The sequence below is a fragment of the Colius striatus genome, chromosome 1, assembly GCF_028858725.1.
Source record: "Colius striatus isolate bColStr4 chromosome 1, bColStr4.1.hap1, whole genome shotgun sequence".
NCBI lineage: Eukaryota > Metazoa > Chordata > Aves > Coliiformes > Coliidae > Colius > Colius striatus.
The window spans coordinates 154581826-154603497 of NC_084759.1; the positions used below are offsets into that span (position 1 = coordinate 154581826).

At 53.9% G+C, this 21672-nt stretch overlaps 2 protein-coding genes across 3 annotated transcripts in view; both read left to right on the forward strand.

Moving 5' to 3' along the window:
- Positions 1-11127, forward strand: part of MEI1 (meiotic double-stranded break formation protein 1) — a 39706-nt gene extending 28579 nt beyond the window's left edge. The window contains exons 23-31 of the mRNA XM_062015197.1: positions 282-392; positions 969-1150; positions 4865-4946; positions 5406-5605; positions 6266-6347; positions 8331-8437; positions 9243-9374; positions 9730-9839; positions 10949-11127. Coding sequence (XP_061871181.1) covers positions 282-392; positions 969-1150; positions 4865-4946; positions 5406-5605; positions 6266-6347; positions 8331-8437; positions 9243-9374; positions 9730-9839; positions 10949-10994 — 1052 coding nt within the window. The 3' untranslated portion in view covers positions 10995-11127. The remainder of the gene's footprint in view (positions 1-281; positions 393-968; positions 1151-4864; positions 4947-5405; positions 5606-6265; positions 6348-8330; positions 8438-9242; positions 9375-9729; positions 9840-10948) is intronic.
- A 1197-nt stretch (positions 11128-12324) lies between these two features.
- On the forward strand, positions 12325-21231 carry CCDC134 (coiled-coil domain containing 134). Of its 2 annotated transcripts, XM_062013411.1 has the most exons (8): positions 12325-12397; positions 15372-15507; positions 16269-16386; positions 17593-17714; positions 17946-18030; positions 18280-18461; positions 18704-18775; positions 19132-21231. In XM_062013411.1, exons 3-8 carry the CDS (start codon positions 16284-16286, stop codon positions 19255-19257), a joined length of 690 nt encoding a protein of 229 aa, XP_061869395.1. In that variant the 5' UTR covers positions 12325-12397; positions 15372-15507; positions 16269-16283; the 3' UTR covers positions 19258-21231. The 2 variants fall into 2 exon arrangements, with proteins under 2 accessions (XP_061869395.1, XP_061869405.1); XM_062013421.1 differs by lacking the exon at positions 15372-15507 and having other exon boundaries at positions 12337-12397.
- The last annotated feature ends 441 nt before the right edge of the window (positions 21232-21672 follow it).

Here is a 21672-nt window from a genome sequence, read left to right on the forward strand (position 1 = left end):
GTAACAGGTAACTTAGTCTGTAGCTCCTGGATTCATTACTGCCCAATGTGATATGTGCCCTTAAACACAGCCTTTTCTATTCCCTCTCCCCATTGTCATTCTCCACTGCACCATCAGGTCTAAAGCAAACACTCTAGGGCAGCTGCCTATTCCTTTGTCTGTACCATGCTCTGTTTATTTCCACTTCAGGTTGTGTGGTTCTTGTCCAAATTCTCTCCCCACTGACTGACTGACTTCTTGTGGTGAGATGTTTTGTGTGACGCACCTTCCTTTGTTTCCAGTCAGCAACCTGTGTGGGAAATGCAGGCCAAGGGACACCGACCTCCTGCAGCCATCCTTTAATTTTCTGTACTGGAGCCTTCACCAGACAACACCTTGTAGTCAACAGAGAGGTGAGGCAAGATCGTATCGATTGGTAAGTTAATCTCAGTGAGGTTGTAGCTTGGCCATCAGAGACTATATTCTAACTGTCTCAGCAGGTGAAGTGGATTTTTCCCCTTCCAGACACTGCATTACGGTTAACAAAGACCATTTTGTATTTGAGATGAGGTTTTTTAGGTTGAGGGAATTGGTTTGGTTTGGTTTTGCTGCCTGCTGATGATTCAGGCACTGGCTGCTGTGAGACTGAACCACTGTATTTTTCTTCTTTGTGAAACATAGCAGTGGGGCTTTGGTGCCATGTTGGAATAGTCCCAGTATTGCTGTGGTTCAAAACATTAAATGCTAATAGAGAACAGCTCTAACCAACCTTCCAGCTGTGTGAGCTGAAGGCTGGGTATCTTCTTAGCTGACCAAGCAGTCACTTGTGCTGTGGGGGATGAATACCAGCGTAGCTGGACAGCCCGTGGCAGCTGGGGCTGCCTCACTGCAGCAGGAGCGTGCTCTGCTCTTCTCTTCTCTTCTGCTCGTCAAGCTCCTTGAACCTGTGCCATCCCGGCAGCCTCTCTGATGACGTTTCTCCCCTGCAGCAGTGGCTGTGCTGCTCTCCAACGTGTCCTTGCTAGAGCTGCTGCAGAAGGTTTTGGAGGGCACCTGGTTGCGGTCCCCTGCTGCTGAAGCTGCTTGCCTGTCACCTGAGGATGCCTTGCTGTGCTCTGGATGGCTCTTGGCTACGTCCCTCTTACTTTATCAGCATCGCCACAATACTGAGGTTAGAACCACTCTCATGTTTAGATGCAGGGAAAAGGGCTAAACTTTAGAAAGAAATCATTGTTTTAAAACCTTGATTAGCAGAGGAAGGTGTTTTGCTTTGGGCTGGAATCTGCTTGCCTTCGTAGCACTTCTGTTATTGTCCACAATTTTCCAGTGCAGGGCTACCAACATGACCAGGGAAATGGGATGTCTCCCTTATCTGCAGGAACTGGGGCTGTTCAGCCTGGAGGAGACTGAGGGGGGATCTCATCAACACTTATAAGTACCTAAAGGGTGGATGTCAGGAGGATGGGGTGACAATTTTTTCTGTTGTCTTCAGTGACAGGACAAGGGATAATGGACATAAGCTGGAACACAAAAGGTTCCAATTAAACACAAAGAGAAACTTCTTTGCTGTTCAGGTGAGGGAGCCCTGACCCAGGCTGCCCAGGGAAGGTGTGGAGTCTCCTGCTCTGGAGGTTTCCAAACCTACCTGGATGTGTTCCTGTGTGACCTGATTGAGAGGAATCTGCTTCAGCAGGGGGTTGACCTGGATGATCTCTAGAGCTCCCTTCCAACCCCTGCCATTCTGTGATTCTGTGATGAGCTATTCCCTACTGCACTTCTCCAGCAGGACTGGAAGCTATCATGAAGGCTGAGACACTCATCATTGGAGAGTTAGGGGCAGAAATCCTGGGGAAAGAATTGCATACATGACCTCTCTGATCCAAATCACTTTGCTCTCAGGACAGAGGAGAAGACATTTTAAGGCCTTTCTTAGGGGACAGCTGGGGGTGGGAGACACAGCTCCCATATTTTAAACTGCTTTTTTGATACTAGAATAATTGATAGTGGAACAGTCACAATCCAAACCTATTACTGGCAAGTAAGTGTTCAATATTAGCAAGCTCTTATGGATGTGGGCAGCTGTCATTGTACTTGATGCTGTGCAGCCCGACAAGAGAGCGAAGCTGACGTTGTCAGCTGATATTGGAATCACAGCTTCAAAGGAAGCACTTTCTAATGCCAACACAAGGGGATAATGTTTCCTTTTGAAGTATCTATCGAGGATTCTCTCTCTCTCTGGATACAGAGTTAAATGGCATGTGTATCAGTTGTGAGCTCTGCTCTTGCAGTTAGGTTCAGCAGAGTGTATTTTTGGCGAGTCAGGGCACCTATTTGCAGAGGATAAAATCATCTTAAGGCCATCTGCACGTGTTCATCTACACAAGGAGACAAGGGTTGCTAATGCTCAGGGAAGACATCTTCTTAAAAGGCTGACCCAGACCAAATCTGCACCTCTTAACCTCACGGGTGTGCTGCCTCTGATGAGGTCTTACAGCATGGGACTGTGTGAGCTGTCAGCTGTGTGAACGCACAGTGAGACCCACCTGTCCCTGCTCTGTTACCTGCTGAGCACAATTTACCTCTTCAGTTTCCAAGTCAGGGGCTGTGTCTGGGTGGTCAGCATTGTGCCAGTCCCAAAAGGGATTTTGTTCTAGTGGTTGGTGTTGAGCTTCATCTTCTGGAAGTGACTCTCTCAGCTCATATTGGTCCTTGAAGTGCAATCACTTGGTGGCTTATAAACCTGTTGTTTGCCTTCACCAGAACCTCACAGGCTTGATGTGCTATGAAGTGTGATCCAGTATCCTTCTTGCACCAGAGATGGGGAAAGAAACTGCAGACACATGTGGCAAATAGAAGTGGTTCAAGGCTGCTTCAGTGTTTCTAGTCTTTGGAGTTTCTAAGCTTCAGTGATTCTAATGTGCTGCTGAGGGGAAAGGAGAGGGGATAAGAGGAAGAGTCCTTTCTTTTGCTGCTTTCTGCTGCTCACTATAGCTGAAGCAGCACAAAGCACCCAGGAGGCCCTTGTAAGAGGACCTTTGGCCTTTGTGGCTCTGAATGTGAGCTGATGCCAGGTTGTCTCCCTGAGCCTGCAGCTTTTTGGAAGGGAACCATGTGTCTGAGAAATGGCCATGTTCAGCTCAGGCTGATGTTGATAGTGAGGTCTTGCCTGACCATAGCAAGCTTGAGTCTTAACTGTGCTACTGCAAGTGGCTTTAGCAGAAGTCTGTGGGTAAATATGGGTCATAGATGGTAGACTATTAAAACCTTTGGCTTACCAGTTCTGAAACTAAGGATCTACAGCCACCCTGTTGCAGGAGGTGATCCTAACTCTCCTATTGAATGTTTTTGTCTTCAGAAGACAGTTTATAGGAAACTGGCTGATTCCGCAGAAGGCTGTGCTGCCATTCAGTGAGATCTGGAGTGGCTTGAGAGTTGGGCAGAGAGGAACTTTGTGAGGTTCAACAAGGACAAGTGCAGAGTCCTGCACCTGGGGAGGAACAACCCCATGCACCAGCACAGGCTGGGGATTGACCTGCTGGAGAGCAGCTCTGCAGAGAGAGACCTGGGAGTGCTGGTGGGCAGCAACTAACCATGAACTGGCAATATGCCCTCATGGCCAAAAAGGCCAATGGCATCCTGGGATGCATGAAGAAGAGTGTGTCCAGCAGATCGAGGGAGGTTCTGCTCCCCCTCTACTCTGCCTTGGTGAGGCCTCATCTGGAGTCCTGTGTCCAGCTCTGGGCTCCCCAGCTCAAGAGGGACAGGGAAGTGCTGTAGAGAGCCCAGCGCAGGGCCACCAAGATGATCAGGGGACTGGAACATCTTCCTTATGAGGAAAGGCTGCGGGAACTGGGGCTGTTCAGCCTGGAGAAGACTGAGGGGAGACCTCATTAGTACTTACTAGTATTTAAAAAGTGGATGCCAAGAGAATGGGGCATCACTTTTTTTCTGTATTGTCCAGTGACAAGACCAGGGGTAATGGACATAAGCTGGAACACAAAAAGTTCCACTTAAACATGAGGAGAAACTTCTTTGCTGCTCAGGTGAGGGAGCCCTGGCACAGGCTGCCCAGGGAGGGTGTGGAGTCTCCTGCTCTGGAGGTTTCCAAACCCACCTGAACTCATTCCTGTGTGAACTGATTGAGGAGAACCTGCTTTAGCAGGTGAGTGGATGGGATCTCTAGAGGTCCCTTCCAACCCCTGCCATTCTGTGATTCTGTAAATCAGCCCTGTGGTCCTTAAGCCTGCTCTCCCATGCCAGCTGAAGAGCTTGAACGCTTCTGGGGCTCTGTGAGGTTTCATGCCATTGGTGCTGGATGGCTGCTCTGTGAGGGAATCAGTGTATTGCGGAATGCTCTCTCAAGCCCATCTTTCCTGTTTCCTCTGGTGCTCAGATTCCTAACCTCCTTTGACCCCTTCACATGCCATTGTTTCTAGCCCTGGGCTCTCTGCAAGCTTTTCCAGCTCCAGCAGGCAGGGACAGATTCTTGTCACTGCTGGCTTTTGGCTGCCTGTCTCCTCAGTCTTGCCTGTGTGGTTAAGGTACAGCTGTGTTTTGTGATCACTGTTCCTGCTGCTCCCTGTGCTCGGCAGCCTGCCAGCTATGTGCCAAAGGGCTTGCAGGGAGGAATGAGGGCAAGGCAGGTGAATGAGTTGCACTGTGGTTTGGAAGCCGTGTGGGGCTGGCAACTACTGGTGAGTGAAACTCAAGTGTCCAGTGATGTGATTCTCCTTTCTGGGTCAGGTTCCTGAAACCCTGTTGCTGTTCCCTTGGTTTTTCAGTGGTCATCATGAGGCAGTGTCTAAGGAGTGAAAGTGCATAAGGGAGCTTTTTACCAGGTCCAAACCACTGCTGATTTTTTCCTTTCTGTCTCCTTCTACACTAGGTTCACCAGACACTCTCTGTAGACCTAACAGAAGTGCTCAATGCAATCACCTTCAGGAAGAAGAAACCAATCCTGCTGTTAGGTATTTTGCTTCTGTTACAGGGATTTGACTGGAAGCAGCTGCTTAATACCATGTTACAAGCAACAAGGGAGAAGTGGTGACTATGGAGTGGGATGGTGGAGGTGCAGGTGGGAATCTGGAAGCTTTGGTCCATTTGGCTTTGGAAGTACGTAACTAGTGCTGAGGGAGGGCAAAAGAGATCTATCTGGAGTTTGGAGCTGTGTTTGGACAAATCTTCCTTGGAGGTTGGTTGTGATATTTGGAAGTGAGCTTGGACTGGGATGGTGTCTCACAGGGAGGAGACAAACAAGGGAGCTCATGTTGCCATTCCTGTCTGCAGCTCTTTCTGGGTGACTCCGGTGGGCCCTTAAGCCCAAATTTTCTCTCCTCACCCTCTCCCATACCATTGCACAGGCACCAACACTCAGGGCAGGGGGCAGGAGAACGCTGGCACACACTAATAAGCATCTCCCTGTCTAGTGAGCATCATGCAGTTCCTGAGAGCTGTCCTGCAACAGAATTTCTCCTCTTCTCTGCTGGTGATCGTTGACCAAAACCCAGCCGAAGGTGCTACGCAGATGTTGTTGCTACAGGATGCTACCCTGCATCCCCTTGCCCTGCAGCAGGTCTCCTCGCTTGTTGTCAGTCTGCAGAACCTTCTGGTGCATGTCCAGTTGCAGGTACATAAACTATAACTTCTGGAATAACACTAGTCTTGAGCTTCAAGCAGGTACATAAAGCTGAGGAGAACCCACACTGTTGCAGAGCCTGAGGGGCTGCCTTTCTGTTTGGCTTCTGCCTGCATTTTCCACCCCTTACAGACATGTGAGGAGGAGGAGGGAAAAGGCTCTTGCTGCATCATGGCACAGTGAGGAGGAAGGTAAATCAAGCTAAGCTGTGCTCCCTGCTGCTGAGCTGCATAGCTGAAATTCTGTGTGCTAATGATGATCTCTGGTTTCCCATCTCCTGCTCTGTCCCATAGGGACAGAGGTGCGAAGTGTGTAACAAATCCCAGTCCCCCACGCCCCTGACAAGGTGCCTTGGTGGATAGTACATCAGTTTACATTTAGCTCTCTCAAGCAATGTTGGGCTCCCATCTAAATTCTTTGGAGGCTGTTAATTTTTCTTAGTCTCAGAGTAAGTAGTTGTGCCTTTGTCTGGCTCCTTGATGTGACAGATAATTTTCAGCACGTTGCATCCCGTGAAGGAGATGAAGGGTGATATTTCCCTGTGCTGCATGCTCTTCAGATCCTGCTGCTTTATGAATTTTCCTCTTGCAATAGCTGTTGACTGTTGGGTTTTTTTCCTTCTTCCCCCCACCGCCCTTTTTGGTCTTCCAGAAAGACTTGCTGCTCTCCCAAGCCGTGGTTGCCTGCCTTGAAACCTTAGTGGAGTACCTGTATGTGAAGAACCAGGATGTTGGTAAAAGCCTTGCTGCACTTTCTTCTCCTGGGTTTTCCTCCTGCAGTGATTTTGAGCAATTTGATCTCCATTCAGTAACACACTGGAGCAGATGCTTAATGAGTTTATGCCCAATAAGAAAAAGTATTTGTATGCCTAAAGTTAATCATGTGCTTTGTGGGATGAAATCACAGTGCCTGGCTTCCCTACAGGCATGAGCCCTCCCTTTGGCTCTGGACACCAAAATGCTTTCCAGGAGAAAAAACAGTCATTCCCCACCCCCCAGTATGGTAAGAGTGAAAGGTTTAGGGATGGGAGGAGGATAGGATTAGTCTTTCACTTCCAGGCCAGTTGTGGCAAACCTTCAGACCATAAATATCGGGGAGGGAGGATATGCTGTATGATGTGTCTTCCACACAGATGGTGTTGGTCACAGTTTGGCTTTGAGGGAGAGGGAAGGAGAACAGAGTATGAGGCAGCCTTAGGGAATGGAAGCTGGAAATTCTAGATTTTCAGGGGCAAATACAGACCTTGGTTTCCAGAATCCATGTCAGGCCTAATGTATACCATGTTAGCAATACAAGATAATATGACAGAGTTGTGCATTTGTGGGGAAGAACAGACCCTTCTGTCACAAAGTCCAGATGCTGGCTCTCTTCTTAAAACAGACAGAAAGTTCTTTGTGCCCTGACCTGTTCAATTCAGTCATTTAAACACTGGAAGGGGTTGGAGTGAATGAACACCAGACAAAAGGGACAGTAGTGGGAGAGAGGAAGCAGTGTAAGGAAGATGTGATACTGCAGAGGAATGACAGGCAGTAGCTGAAGGGAGGCTATTAAAAGGCTGGGTTAAAAAAACAAATAAGGTGGCACATTATGGGGAGGTTCTGCTGATTTGGGATTAAGCTAATGAAATGCTGCTTCAGCAACAGCTGAACCTGTCACTTTGGCTGCCTAAATTCTTGCTGTGGTACAGAAGTCCCCACCAGCAATAACAGGAGCCTCCTTATTGCAAGCAGAGTGCAGGTCATAGCTATGTTTGACTGAGAGATGTGAGAGGACTGCAAAAAGTGTGGCTTGGACTCTGCCTCTGGGACTTCCCTCATTTGAAGCTTTCTAAACTCCTCCCTTGGTCCAGAGATTTTTGCAGATGTGCAGAGCTCAGTGCACAGTGCTGGTGCTTTCTCATTTCCAGCAAACACTTGCATGATCTTTTTAGTGGTATTTTCCCATAGAAAAGATTCTTATAGTGGCAACAGGCAGGTAACATGACTACCAGTGGAAAAGGAACACCTTTCTGAACCTCTGGTGAGTTGCATTGGTATAATGACTTTTATCAGCTGACCTCTTGTGGTTGTCCATCCCATGCTCCTAACCTGCAACACAGAGAAGTTAGTAACATTTAACTTCAGGGTTCATGCTGTCACAGACAGTGCCCTTGAGCATTACCTTGGTTTATCATATGCGTTCCTTATTAACGTTTTCTCTGCTGATTGCCTGTGTTGCTGCCATCAGCCTGGCTGCTCCCCATAGTACACTCTGTGATGCAGATCCAGCCTTGGTTTGTGTAGCTTATGCTATAGGGCTTTCTTCATTCCCTAAAGCTTTCTGCAGCTAAATAAAACCTGTGGTCAGGAAACTTGTCCTCAAATTGAAACCAGAGGGTATTATTTTTAAAACCCTGGGCTAAAGATATCCTATTACTGTTTTATGACACACACCCCAGGAGAGGGTTTCTCTTCCTGTACTAGCACAAAGATGGACAAAAAGTATTTTCTGCTTTAAAAAGCTATTAAGCTTTTGTTCTCATGGCTAAACTCTTGCCCAGAGAGTGACAGACTAAAAAGCAAGTAGAAACAGAGCAAAACATCCCCTTAGTGTTTCACAGCATGGGGTCTAGAAGAGCACACTTGGGGTCAGTATTGAAGATTGTCCTTATTCAGGTCCAGCCTGTTGCTTGGCTGATGTTAAAGGTGTCTTTGCCTGGCTTCTCCTTCTCTCCCAGCTCTACATGTTGCTTCACAGCCCTGGCACCGATTCCTGCTCTTCACGCTACTCAGTGGGGGCCAGAAGCCCTTTCTGCAGCCAGAAGTTCTCAGGCTGATGACTTTGGTGAGCAGGGGAAGGGCAGGCTGGTCTCAATTTTTTTCCCAGTAGGTTGGAATGGTGCGTGTAGGTGGGTTATCAGAACTTAGAACCCCCAGATACTGCTGTGGCTTTGCCTGGCACTATGTTTGTGGCCTATAATAACAATACTTTCAAGTGAACTTCCCTTCCACACCCTGCAGAAACTGACTGCTGTCAGCCAGCACGTCCTGTTCTTCTGGTGTTTGGAGCATTTATTTATATCATCTAGGACCCCTGGGGAGGAGAGGGGAAACCTACAGAGAAGATGCTGTTGCTGTTACTGGTGGGGGAGCAGAGCTCTGCTTGGCATCACAGTTTGTGTCCCCGTCTTTGATCTTACAGAGTTGACTTTTCAGGGCTGGGAGTTACCACAATCCACCACCCTGCCAATGAGCAAGGGGAGGAAGTGTGCTCCTACGCAGCAGAAATCCTGAAGATAAGGCCCTCATGGCAGTGGATGAGAGGAAAGGGGTTATTAGTGGGAACCTTCCAAACACAAGATGGGCCTGTGAATATTTGCTGTTCTTATGTCACTTTCCAAAGGTTACCTAATTTATTGTAATTCCTTCCTGACCTAAACCAAAACAAATCTGGTTATAATTCAGAGCACTGTCAACACAGATATTTGCACTGGTTCTGTTAGAAGGGGTGTAAAAACCAGGCCTGTAGTTAAGGTGCTGCAGCATCCCATTGCATGGAAGAAGTCTTTCCAGGAGATGAGTCACTGTTGGAGCCTGTGAGTCTTTCACTATTTAATGCCCCTATGGGGTTTTTTTTGCCTTTGTTCAAGTTTCTGAGGTATCAGAGCAGCAATATTATTTCTCAAAAAGAAATTAGCCAGATTCTCCAGGAGGCAGCAGAAGCCAACTTAGCAGAGCTGCCTGAGGCCACGTCTCGAGCTCTTCACCTCTTCCTTTGTCAGGTAAGACAGAGGTGGCTGCCTAGGAAATGAGAAGGCAATCCCTAGGGGTGTGCTGTAGCCTTTGATGGGGAGCCATGAACTTCCTTTGAGGAGGTTATGGTGAGATGAAGAGGGATCTGCAGCTGGTAGCTTCTCCTGCTGCCTCAAGGAGTGTACAGGGAAATGGGAAAGGGAGCGATGCCAGAGCTGCCCAAACTGTCATCACATTGGGTGGCCCCTTGGTTCCCCCGTGGATCAAAGTTTGAAGGTCTCAGTGCTCTGTGTGGCGATGAGGGAGGGAGGGAGGGAAGTCTGAGGGAATGAGCCTGACAGTTTCCTGTTGCTCTTGAACTCATTGTGTCTCCCGATGGCTCAGATTCAGAGCAGTCATTGTCAGGTGGAGCCAGCGCAGTCAGAGGTTGTTCAGACCTTGCTGGAGCATCTCCCAGGACAGAGGACCACAGGTGGAAAACATCAGGATGTTGTGTATCCTTTGCTGGGCAGGTGCCTTGGTTAGGCAATGGCACAGTGGGAGGTATAGCAGAGGTGGGATACTTTCATTTGCTGCTCCTTCCCATGTTCCAGCTGAAGGCACACAGAACTGCAAACACCTAGTGACTTCATCTTCCCCAAATTTGAGACGACATTTGGGATGAAAGATGGGTGTCTGTGCTGGGATTGCACTCATCTATGTGGCAGAGGTGGCCTGATGAAAGGGGAGCAGGATGGGAAGCCTGTGGCTTTGAAGCAGTAACGATCCTTGGAGGATGAACAGTCACTTGACCTCTGTGTGTAACTAGTGCCAGCGTGCCCAGGAAGTGGTGGAAACTCACAGGTGACCACTCCCTGATCACTTGTGGAGAAGGAGCCAGCCCAAGGCAATATTTGTTTTGTTGTCAAACTGTCTGCTTTTGCCTTCTTGTTTTCATGGGCCTGCATGGCAGGTGGCAGTGATGGAAGTGGCTGTGGCAGTGATTTCCTCTGGAGGTGGAGACTCCCTCCCTCGTGGGACACTGCCATCAGCCATGTGCAGGGGGTGTGGTGGGTGAGGGGCTGGTTATCTGTGAGGAATAGCTTGTCCCCGCACCTGTTCCCGTGGTGATACTACTGCTCCATGGTGGGATGCTCAGTGCAAGTAGTCCAAGTGGACCAGCCCCATGAAGTTCCTCTCCACTGCCTTTTGTTGTCTGCAGAGGGGTGAGGGAAGATGGGAAGATGGACAGGAGGTCTTGTTACATTGCTGAAGTGGCTTCTCATTTCTGGCTTTTCCACCTGCGAAGAAGCCTTCAGATCTTGTTTGTTAGGAAGGGGTTTGGATGTGCTTGAAGCAGTGGTGACTTCCTCAGATAGTCATGAACAGGGAAAACAAAATCCTCTGGTCAAAAGCAAGCTTTGACACCAGTGTTATCAAGAAAGAACTTTCCTCAGGTTCACCTACACTAGTGTTCCTACACGTGTTGCCGTGCAGGTCCAAGTTTAGGTTGGTTTAGGAGTGAAAACCTCCTGTCAGCAGCATCCAGTGTGGGAATTCCCATAGTGTGCTAGAGTTTCAGACGTGCCTTTCCTTCAGTTTCCACTCATGCCATCGATGACAGATGCCTGGGAGGTGTGGCAGTGTCTCTCTCACACATTGGAGACTGAAAGGAGATGTGCATGCAGCAGAGGGATAAGGCAAGAACAGAGGAGGAGACCCCATCCTGACTTTTATCCCTGGTGAACAGTAGAGAGAAGATGGATGAAGGAAGTAATTTGTAGCTCGTTTTCACAAAAATGGTTTGTTGAAAATCATTTATAAAGTATGGTTACTGAAACAGCTCCCTTTCCTTTCCTTTCCTTTCCTTTCCTTTCCTTTCCTTTCCTTTCCTTTCCTTTCCTTTCCTTTCCTTTCCTTTCTCTCTTCCTTTCCTTTCCTTTCTCTCTTCCTTTCCTTTCCTTTCTCTCTTCCTTTCCTTTCCTTTCTCTCTTCCTTTCCTTTCCTTTCTCTCTTCCTTTCCTTTCCTTTCTCTCTTCCTTTCCTTTCCTTTCTCTCTTCCTTTCCTTTCCTTTCTCTCTTCCTTTCCTTTCCTTTCTCTCTTCCTTTCCTTTCCTTTCTCTCTTCCTTTCCTTTCCTTTCTCTCTTCCTTTCCTTTCCTTTCTCTCTTCCTTTCCTTTCCTTTCTCTCTTCCTTTCCTTTCCTTTCTCTCTTCCTTTCCTTTCCTTTCTCTCTTCCTTTCCTTTCCTTTCTCTCTTCCTTTCCTTTCCTTTCTCTCTTCCTTTCCTTTCCTTTCTCTCTTCCTTTCCTTTCCTTTCTCTCTTCCTTTCCTTTCCTTTCTCTCTTCCTTTCCTTTCCTTTCTCTCTTCCTTTCCTTTCCTTTCTCTCTTCCTTTCCTTTCCTTTCTCTCTTCCTTTCCTTTCCTTTCTCTCTTCCTTTCCTTTCCTTTCTCTCTTCCTTTCCTTTCCTTTCTCTCTTCCTTTCCTTTCCTTTCTCTCTTCCTTTCCTTTCCTTTCTCTCTTCCTTTCCTTTCCTTTCTCTCTTCCTTTCCTTTCCTTTCCTTTCCTTTCCTTTCCTTTCCTTTCCTTGAAGCTGGGTGGATACTTTTCAGTTATCAAAACAGATAACTGCCTGGAAAAAACGACGTTGTAGATGGGTGGCTGGTGCTGCCCTTTCCTGTGGGCTGCCAGGGGAGTTGGGGGTTCCCACCAGGACCCCGGGGGCAGCAGATGCGCTGCTTGTCCCACGGGGAAGAGGAGCCTTCTTCCCGTTCACAACTGGTCCCTTAGGCTACAGCCCCGGCCCCTCGCCTGCCTCCAAACCCTACAGCTGCCCCTTTCTTTCTGCATGGAGCGCAGAGCCGGGGGGAGCCGTCGCGGCCCGGGAGTCGCTCGGAGCGCCCGCCAGCGCCCGGCTGCGTCCAGCGGGATCGCGGGCAGCCCGCCAGCGCCGGTGCCGTTGCCGGGGCGGGGCGGGAGCTCAGGAAGTGACACGGCGGGGCGGGGAAACGGCGGCAGCGGTAGCGGCAACGGCATGGCAGCGCGGCGGGCGTGAGCCCGGCCCCGGCTCGCAGGTGAGGGGCGGGCGGGGGAGCTCCCGGGGACTGCCCGGCCGTGGCGGGGCGGGGGGGAAGGGAGCGGGCAGCCCGCGGGCCGCTCCGGGGACACGGGACGGGGCCGGTCAGCGCGGCCCCGGGGTGCCCGGGTGGCCCTTTGGCGAGGCGGCTGTGCCCCTGCGGCGGGCTGCGCCGCTCCCGCGCCGGGGCCGTGTGGGGAGCGCGGCGCCGGCCGTCCCGCCGCGGGGCTTTGCATCGCCCGGTGCTGCCCCCGGGGAGCCTCTCCAGGCGGCTCCGGATGGGCTGCCCGCAGCGTGGCAGGGGTGAGGCTCGGCTAACCCGCTCCCCGCGCCTCCGTGTGACTGCCGTCCCTTGAAGGAGAATCCCCCCTCTGCGCGGGCCCGCCGAGCCCCTCGGGGTGCTGCCGGCCCCCGGCACGGAGGAGAGCTGGGAAGGACCTGCTCCGGGGCGAAACTCGGAGCTCGCTGGCTTCGGTCGGGGCTGCCGAGCCGCGGCTGGTGGCCACACTTGGGCTCTGGCTTTGCTGGTGAAGTGGAGGCAAGCAGGTGTAAACGGCCGTGGTTTCCCTGAAGCAGCTGATCTTGTAAGCCCTGCGCAGAAACGTCCTAGCAGAAGGTGGCTGAGCGATGTGCGTTTCACTGCCGAGGCTTTTGGTGCAGCTGTGACAAGAGATTAATCCTCATCTGGTTGATGGGGGAGCGGCTCAGGGACGGATTCGTGGGGTGGGAAGTTTTCATTCCTTGTATTGCCTCGGCGGCCTCCTGGGGCAAGCAGGCGGATGATGCTTCTCCCCCTCGGTTTCAGTGCCCCGCGGAGGGGAAGGGGGGGGTCCTGTGAAAGTGCCTCCTGGGAAGAGAAGCACGGCAGTGTGGCTCTGCCTCGCCAGCTCATTAAGGAAATAAATCCCGGGGATGCTCTGTTCAGATGGAGCTCCTGCAGGAGAATTTATAAAGTCATTAAAAACATTCTAATGGAAAGTACTAACAGTCTATAACACAGCATCTGTTGTCGTGTCTTTGGAAAAACACGTCTAAATTAAGAGGATGGGAGACAGCGAGACAGACTGGTGGGCTTTCTGCTGAAGCAACCAGCTGGCTGGGGCTGCCAGGGAATATTGGTGGAAACTCCTTCCCATCTGTAGCATCAGGCCAGGCCTTGGCTCCCCAGACTGCTCTGGGAGCGCGGGGCAGAGCTGGCTTTGGCAGGGATCAGTTCAGGGAGGAGAGGAGTGGGAAGAGAGGAGCAGCTCTGCAGTGTTTCTGTTTCATCTCGTCCCTCCATGGGCGTGAAGACACAAGGGAGGGTTCATGGGGAAAGTGTGCCGGAAAATCTGCAAGAAGCTTTGGCATCCTTGCACTTCTGCAGTCCAGCCTAGAGAGGAGGGAATGGCCTCTGCTGTTAAAGTGGGGTGAGATGGGCAGAGCAGCAAAAGGAAATAAGCTGAAGTTGGTCCCACGTGGCACCTGCAGCCTCGCTTTCCCTACAGGTGAGAGCAACAACTGGTTCCTCCTTCATTTTTGCTGGGGTGTTTCAGCCCTGATAGATGATGGCAGTCAGTAGCTTCCATGTGAGAATGAGTGTCAGCAGGGAGAAGGCATCAGACACAAAGGCGATGGGCTCTTGGTATGGTGTGGTTCTTCAGTCCTCTTGTTCCACCCCTGTCCTGTGGCACAATCTGTAGGAGGATTTGTAAAGTCGTTAAGAACGTTTTCATTGGAAACACTAACCACTTGTACTGCAGCATCTGCAGTCATGTCTGTGGAAAAGCCCCTCTCTGTTCCCAGGCTCAGGGCAGCCATGCAGGCTGGTGGGCTTTCTGCTGCAGCAACTAGCTGGCTGGCAACCGCTTCAAACCAGAGCGATGCTTTGTTCTGCCGTTGCATTAGCAGGTTTTTTTTTGCAGCTCATCTTCTTCCTCAGAGGGACATCCTCCAGCCACTCAGTCCCCATGTCAGAAGTGGGGAATGCAGGACCTCCTGCCCTGACCAGGCATGCTGGTACTGCTGCAGGCAGTGTGGCAGAGCTATTGCAGGCACCATGACTGCTGTTTGCCTTTCAGCCTGGTCTGGAGGCCACCGGCTACCTCCGAGGTCTCTCTCTGATTCTCCATGAGCACAGCAAATAGCCAGCCCAGTCCTTATGGACATGTGTCCAATCCGAGGGGCAAAAAGGAGCCCAGGTCCCAGTGTAGTGACAGTTTGTACTTTTGAGTTGCTGTTCTTCCTCCTCCCCAAGAACCCAGGAGGGAGCGAGTGGCTATGGGAGGCTCTGCAGAGTGGGGACCCACACCACTCCGCTGTGCCAGGCCTTGGGCACTCGGGTCCTGATTTTTGGCAGGATGAAGAAGTCTCTTGGAAGCCAATCAGGCTGATGGGTCCAACAGAGCATTTGCTTCCCTGGGATGGAGAATTTCTCCACAGAGCCTCGACAATGTGGTGTGTGGTCTTCAGAGTGGCTGGAATATGCCTTAAGCCTCACACCACAGTCCTGACTCTGCATCGTGTCCAAAACATGGGGTGTGATGTTGAGCCCACACCGGGGCCAGCTTCCTCTTCCTCTGTGATACTAGTTGAGGCCACTCTGATCTATTCCCTTTCAGGGATGCTGCCCTTTGCAAAGAATAACAGCAAAACAACGCAGGGGGTTTCTCGTGTCATCTCCCTGCCCGTGCTGAGGGTGTGGGGGCCCTTGGCACAGCCTCAGCGGGAGGTGCGTGGTGGCAGCGGGAGCTGCTGCTGCTCCTCTCAGGGCTGGGAGAGCTGCCCGTGGACTTGAGCTTGAACAAATGGTATTTGTTTAAAAAATAGAAAAATGAGAAGGAGAAAAGGATTTGGTGTGAGAAAGGGATTTGTTTCTGCTCTGGTGTTAAGGGCTTCACAGAGAGAGGCTTGGCTTAGCTTGGGAGGGGAGTGGAGTGGGGCAGCAGGGTAAGGGCAGCTTTGGTGGCCTTACACATCTGCCTTTCCCTCAGGAGCAGGAGGTGGCTTGGGAGATGCCTCTGAAGGAGCTGCTGCTGGTTCTGTAATTGCTGGTGGCTGCTGCTTGGCTCGCTGGAAACCTTGTCCCTGCAGATAGGCCACCTCCAGTCTCATTGCCTGAAGGCCAAGGTACTGCTCTCCTTTCTGATGTCTCGACTGCCCCAGGGACCAGGGTCCACTTTCTCAAGGACCTTCTCTAGACTTCCCTGCTCGTTGGCTCTGTCTCTGAGGGACCCTCACGGCCAGGAGCAGCTCTGCCTGCCCACATCTCCTCAGAGTCTCAGGCACTACCTGCGGAGCACCGCGCTTGGGGCGAGGGGGGAGTTACCACCACGTCACCCAACTGCCCTTTTTTGGCCTGAGGACCACAGCTGGCACCTGGCCTGTAGCAGGGGGAAGGGCCGAAGTACCAGCACCCCGAGAGCTGGAGTGAGATGGCTGAGCTGGTCAAGCCTGGTGCTTGAAGGAGAGGTGGACTTGAGCCCCTTGGCGATCCTCCTCCTTCCTTCAGCCCTGCTGCTTCGGGTGCTGGGTTGCTCTAATTTGCAAGCCCAGCAAAAAGCTAACTGTTATTTTTGGGAGTAAGGGTAGGACTTAATTTTTCTGCTGGGTCAATGCTCAGACAGCTCCCTGGGGGCCCAGCCTATGCCCAGCTGGCAGTGGGGGCAGGTAGGGAGGAGGGAGACACCAGGGCTTCCCTCACAGAGGGGGAACGGACAGGCTGCAGCATTACTCTGGGCACTATTTCCCTCAAACCTCTCATGGGAAAAAGGGAAAGGTGGGCAGGGAGCAAAGGGCAACGTGGCATCAGTCCTGAGGGGCTCGTGTGATTTCTCCCTTTGGGAAGTCCCCTCACTGGTCATTGATTTCACTGGTCTGCTTTGTTCCAGACTGTGGCAGCCAACATGGATTTTCTCTTCATCTGCCCCTTTCTGCTGGCGCTGCTGCTGTCCTGGGGCAGCTTTGCGGAGCTGGAAAAGCAGAGGGTGGACTCTGGCTTGGAAATCTGTATCCTTCTCTGCAGCCCATCCCTTGTGTCCTGCACATGTGCTCGCGCTGAGGCTGGAGGGAGCTCACACGCAGGGAAAGGGACAGAGACCACGAAAGGGGGCACAGGGGAGTGGGAAGAGAGAGAACCCAAAAACCATTGGGCAGTTGCCTCTCTGCTCTTCTGTAGAAGGGCTTTGGCTGAGCTCCCGGGTTTGCTAACCAAGTGCCTGTCTCAGTCTAGGAGCAGAGATGGGTTTTTCAGTGGTGCGTGGTGTTGTCCCGAGTGCAGGGGTTCTCCTTTCAGCTCCAGCACACTGAGTGCTGAGCATGTTTCCCAGTCTGCTCTTGGGGATGGTGTGACCAACTGAGTGGCCCACAGAGCGTGCCCGTGGGTCTCAGTGCTTTGGGGCCACTGGCTGAGGTGACGGTACCTAAAGGGTTGATGTCAGGAGGATGGGGTGACACTTTTTTTCTGTAGTGTCCAGCAACAGGACAAGGAGTAATGGCCATAAGTTGGAACAGAAAAAGTTCCACTTTAAACACAAGGAGAAACTTTCCTTCTGCTCAGGTGAGGGAGCCCTGGCACAGGCTGCCCAGGGAGGGTGTGGAGTCTTCTGCTCTGGAGGTTTCCAAACCCACCTGGACACCTTCCTGTGTTATTTGATCAAGAGGAACCTGCTTTAGCAGGGGATTGGACTAGAATATCTTCGGAGGTCCCTTCCAACTCCTACCATTCCATCATTCTATGGAAGAGGGCTCCAACAGGACCTGTGGCACTTGATTTCCTCTGCACCATGGGCATTTGTTGTATACACAGAGTTGGGCTAATGCAAGCCCTTCTTAGCACACACAGCAGCATCCCCTGGTGAACAGGAAAAGTATGAAAGGATATTTAATATACGTGCTCATGGAGATGTGTGTGGGGAAAGTATGAGTTCATGTTTCTCCCCCAGCCCTTCAGCTGGAGCAAGGTCTGGCGAGTAGAAAGCTCCCGATGAGCTCCCAGCATTAAGTGCCCTGCTGGGGAGTCCAGGCAAACGAGCTCACTGGAAACCCGTGTTTCATCTTGGTTCAGGGGCTCCCCCCAACTCTCAGACACCCTGTGGAGAACTGGAGGGGCTGAGATGGTGCAGGGTGCCTGGTGGAGGGGGAGAGCAGGAGCATGGAGGGGGAGAGCAGGAGCATGGTGGGAGCAAGCCGGCAGTGCCCTTGACGGTGGTGCAGATAAGAAGCTGTTTGAGGTGAAGCGCAAGGACCAGATGAATGCACTGAAGAACCTGATAGAGCTCAATGACGTCAACCAGCAGTACAAAATTATTGACATCATGCTCAAGGGACTCTTCAAAGTGAGCCACAGCGCGGGCTGCTCTCCAGGCTCACTGTGTCCTGGGGCTGGAGGGCAGGCAGGAGAAGCAGGGCAAGCTGAAGGGCCTCTGTGGAGTCAAAGAGAAGAGCTGGGTGGGCAACTGGGCTTTAGGACCTGAAGGGAGGATGCTGTGAGGCTTCAGAGTGGGGCAGCACCCTGAAGGTACAGGGAAGGGCTGTCAGGATGGGGCGGTAACTGAGGGCTCTGGCAGGTGCTGGAGGACTCCCGGGCTGTGCTCATCGCTGCCGACGTGCCTCCCGATGGGCCTTTCCCTCAAGACGAGAAGATAAAGGATGGTAGGTCCTCTCTGGCTCTTACCCCCCTCCCTTTTCCTGTGCTCTGGTGCACTGCCAATGTTCCTCCTGGGACAGGCACTGGGAGAGGTACAAAAACCCTGTGTACCCAGACCAGACCTGCACTGATCCCCATCTGCTGGGGACCCTGTTGCTGCCTCTCTGCCCAGTTTGTATTGGGAAGCCTAGCCGTTGGTCATCCCGGTAGGAGTGTGCCACGGGTGCTGACGAGGCTGGTGGTTGTCCCCACAGCGTACTCCCACGTGGTGGAGAACACTGCCTTCTTCGGGGATGTCGTCCTGCGCTTCCCCAAGATTGTGCACCACTACTTCGACCGTAACTCCAACTGGAACAGCCTCATCCGCTGGGGCATCGGCTTCTGCAACCTGACGGGCGTCTTTGAGCAGGGACCCCACTCCCAGGTCCTGGGACTGGTACGGCTCCTGATCCTTCCCTCGCTGTGGCCCCTCTCTGCTGCTGGGGCTGGGGGGGTGAGGTTTTGGGGGTAAAAAGAGGGCGGGCAGAGAGCAAGTGAGAGTGCTCCCCACGTGAGGGACATCCTTGGGCTGAGGGATGGGGGAAGAGCACAGAGCGGGCTGATGAGGAGGAAAGGTCACAGCGGGTGTGTGGTATGGGAGTTGCTGTTCCCCGACGCAGTCTCCGCTTTGCTCTGCAGATGGCTCAGGAGCTGGGAATCAGCGAGAAGTCACCCGATTACCGCAATCCCTTTAAAACGGACCACTCCGAGGTAAGATGGCAGCGCTGCCCCAGCTCGCCCCCTGGGCTTCCCCATTCCTCTTGCGGCTGCAGGCAGCCGTCTGGGGATGGGAACGGCCAAAAAACCCTCAGCACAGAGGAAACGTTACTGAAACACACGAGCTGAACTCACCAGCTGGGCTGCGGCTGTCTTTGGGCACCCCGTGCCGGCTCCCCACTGTCCCATGGCCACTCACCCCATTGGAACATCAGAACCCCATGCACTTGGTGCCGTGTTCAGCCTCGGGCCCCCCGTTACTACGGGGCTTGCACGTGTGCTTTGGTGGGTTTGGAGGTGGGGGCTGAGGATCCCGCATGATGACCCCTGCCCCCGCTGCCATCCCACAGTTCTTCCCCAGTGCCGACACCTTCCAGAAGGCGCTGCGGGAGGAGGAGAAGCGGAGGAAGAAGGAGGAGAAGCGGAAGGAGATCCGCAAGGGCCCGCGCATCTCCCGCTCGCAGTCGGAGCTGTAGCGAGCGGGGCCTCGTGCGTCGCGGTGGGGCCGGGGCCTGTGCCACCAGGACATGGAGCCCCTCACTCTCTCTGGGGGCCTCGGGCCACCACCCCGCTGGGCCACGGAGCCCCTCACTCTCTCTGGGGGCCTCGGGTCACCACCCCACCAGGACACAGAGCCACTCGCTCTCTCTGGGGGCCTTGGGCCACCACCCCACTGGGACATGGAGCCCCTCACTCTCTCTGGGTGCCTCGGGACACCGTGCTGCCGGGACATGGAGCCCCTTGCTCTCTCTGGGGGCCTCAGGCCACCACCCCGCCAGGACATGGAGCCACTCTCTCTGGGGGCCTTGGGCCACCACCCTGCTGGGGCATGGAGCCCCTCGCTGTCTCTGGGGGCCTCAGGCCACCACCCCCGCCAGGACACGGAGCCCCTCACTCTCTCTGGGGACCTTGGGCCACCACCCCGCTGGGGCATGGAGCCCCTCGCTCTCTCTGGGGGCCTCGGGCCACCACCCCACCGGGACACAGAGCCCCTCACTCTCTCTGAGGGCCTTGGGCCACCACTCCACTGGGACACGGAGCCCCTCGCTGTCTCTGGGGGCCTCAGGCCACCACCCTGCCAGGACGTGGAGCCCCTCACTCTCTCTGGGGGCCTTGGGCCACCACCCCGCTGGGGCATGGAGCCCCTCGCTCTCTCTGGGGGCCTCGGGCCACCACCCTGCTGAGACACAGAGCCCCTCGCTCTCTCTGGGGGCCTCGGGTCACCACCCCGCCAGGACACAGAGCCCCTCGCTCTCTCTGGGGGCCTCGGGTCACCACCCCGCCAGGACACAGAGCCCCTCGCTCTCTCTGGGGGCCTCAGGCCACCACTCCGCCGTCCCCTTTCCGTTAGTGCCATGGGTTTTGTTTCGTTGCCTTTCCCTTTCGTTCGGCGGGGGCCGGGTGGCAGTGCTGGCAGGTTGCCTCAGCAGGGCCTGGGGCAGCTGAAGCGGGGTACCCCTTCCCCAGAGCCAAGGCCCAGCCGGGCAGGTAGTGCAGCCGTCACGGGGGCTGGCCGGGCCGCTGCCACCCGCGGGTTGGGGGAGTGAGGGGGACTGGCTCTGCCTGAGCCCCATGAAGAGCCCTCCCCTCCACAGCACAAGGTGCCCCGTGCTGAACGTGCCTCCTGTGCCGTGGGCAGGCTGGGGAGCGCGTCACACCGAACAGCCTCACGAGCAATGCTGCTTCTCTCCATTGTGGGACTTTTTTTTTCCCCCTTTTCAAGCCAGTGATCTCACTGGCAGCCCTTCACCTGGTTGCACCAGGTCTCTGCCCTGCCGCTACCTCTGCCCTCTTCCCAGCGGCGCTTTTACTGAGCAACATGTGTTTCATCTGTCAGCTGTAAGGCCAGTGGTGCCAGGTCCCTGCTCACGGGCATCCCACTCTGCCTGGCGGCTGCTGCAGGGATTTTGGGAAGGAGGGATTTGAGGTCTCAGCCCTCTTTGCAGCCACTGCGTGCTCGTAGTGCAAACACGGTTGATGCTGAAGGTGCTGGGGAACCTCCGGGAGCCTGCCCTGCACCCCCTGCTCTGCCCACACCCCTCAGCTGCGGTGCTGATCCTCTCTGACTTAGTCTCCCAAAGCCCTTTCAGAGGAGAGCCAGCAGCCAGCACGTGGGGGCAGAAGGGCTGAATCAGCTGCTGGGTTGCGACCCTGTGTGTGGTGTCCGGGCTGCAGGGGGAGCAGAGAGGAAGGGCTGGCCGCGGGTGCCGGCACAGACACCGTGCCTTGGCTCGCTGCTGCCGATGAACTCGCACCGTGGAAGGAAGGGGGGGAGGAGGGCGGCTCTTACAGAGGGCCCGCCCCTGGGAAGCGGGAGCTCGGCGCCGGGCAGGGCTTGCGGGAAAGGGGGAACGCGAACGTGTAACGGCGCAGCCGGGTCCGTCCGGCGGAGGCGGTGGCAACGCGCGCGCGGGTTGTTTTTCTGGAATAAAATCTACTTTTTGGTTTGGTTTGGTTTGTTTTTTTTAAGAAAAAGAGGCAGGGCTCCTGCTTCTCTTCCCTAGCGGGAGGGGGCGTAGGGTCAGGCCCGTCGGGAGGTGAGTCTCCGTAGGGTGCTGCGACGGGGAGGCGGTGCCGGAGGGGAGGGACAAAAACCCCATCTAACCTTCCTCCCCCAAGGCGGCCTGGCCCGTCGCCTCGGCCGGGTTTCCCGCGTGCAGCGGCCGCGCCGCCCCCTCCCTCCCTCCCTCCCTCCCACGCGTGTGCGCCGCGCCGCGCCGCGCGGGGGCCGCGCTCCCCTCCATCGGGCAGTGCTAACGAGGGGGGCGTGTCCGGGCCATGCTAACGAGAGCTGCTGATCGGTGACGCGCCATCACACCACGCGCCGCCGCGGACGCCCATTGGCCGGCGGCGACCTGGTCTCATTGACAACAAGCCGCGGGCGGCGCGCG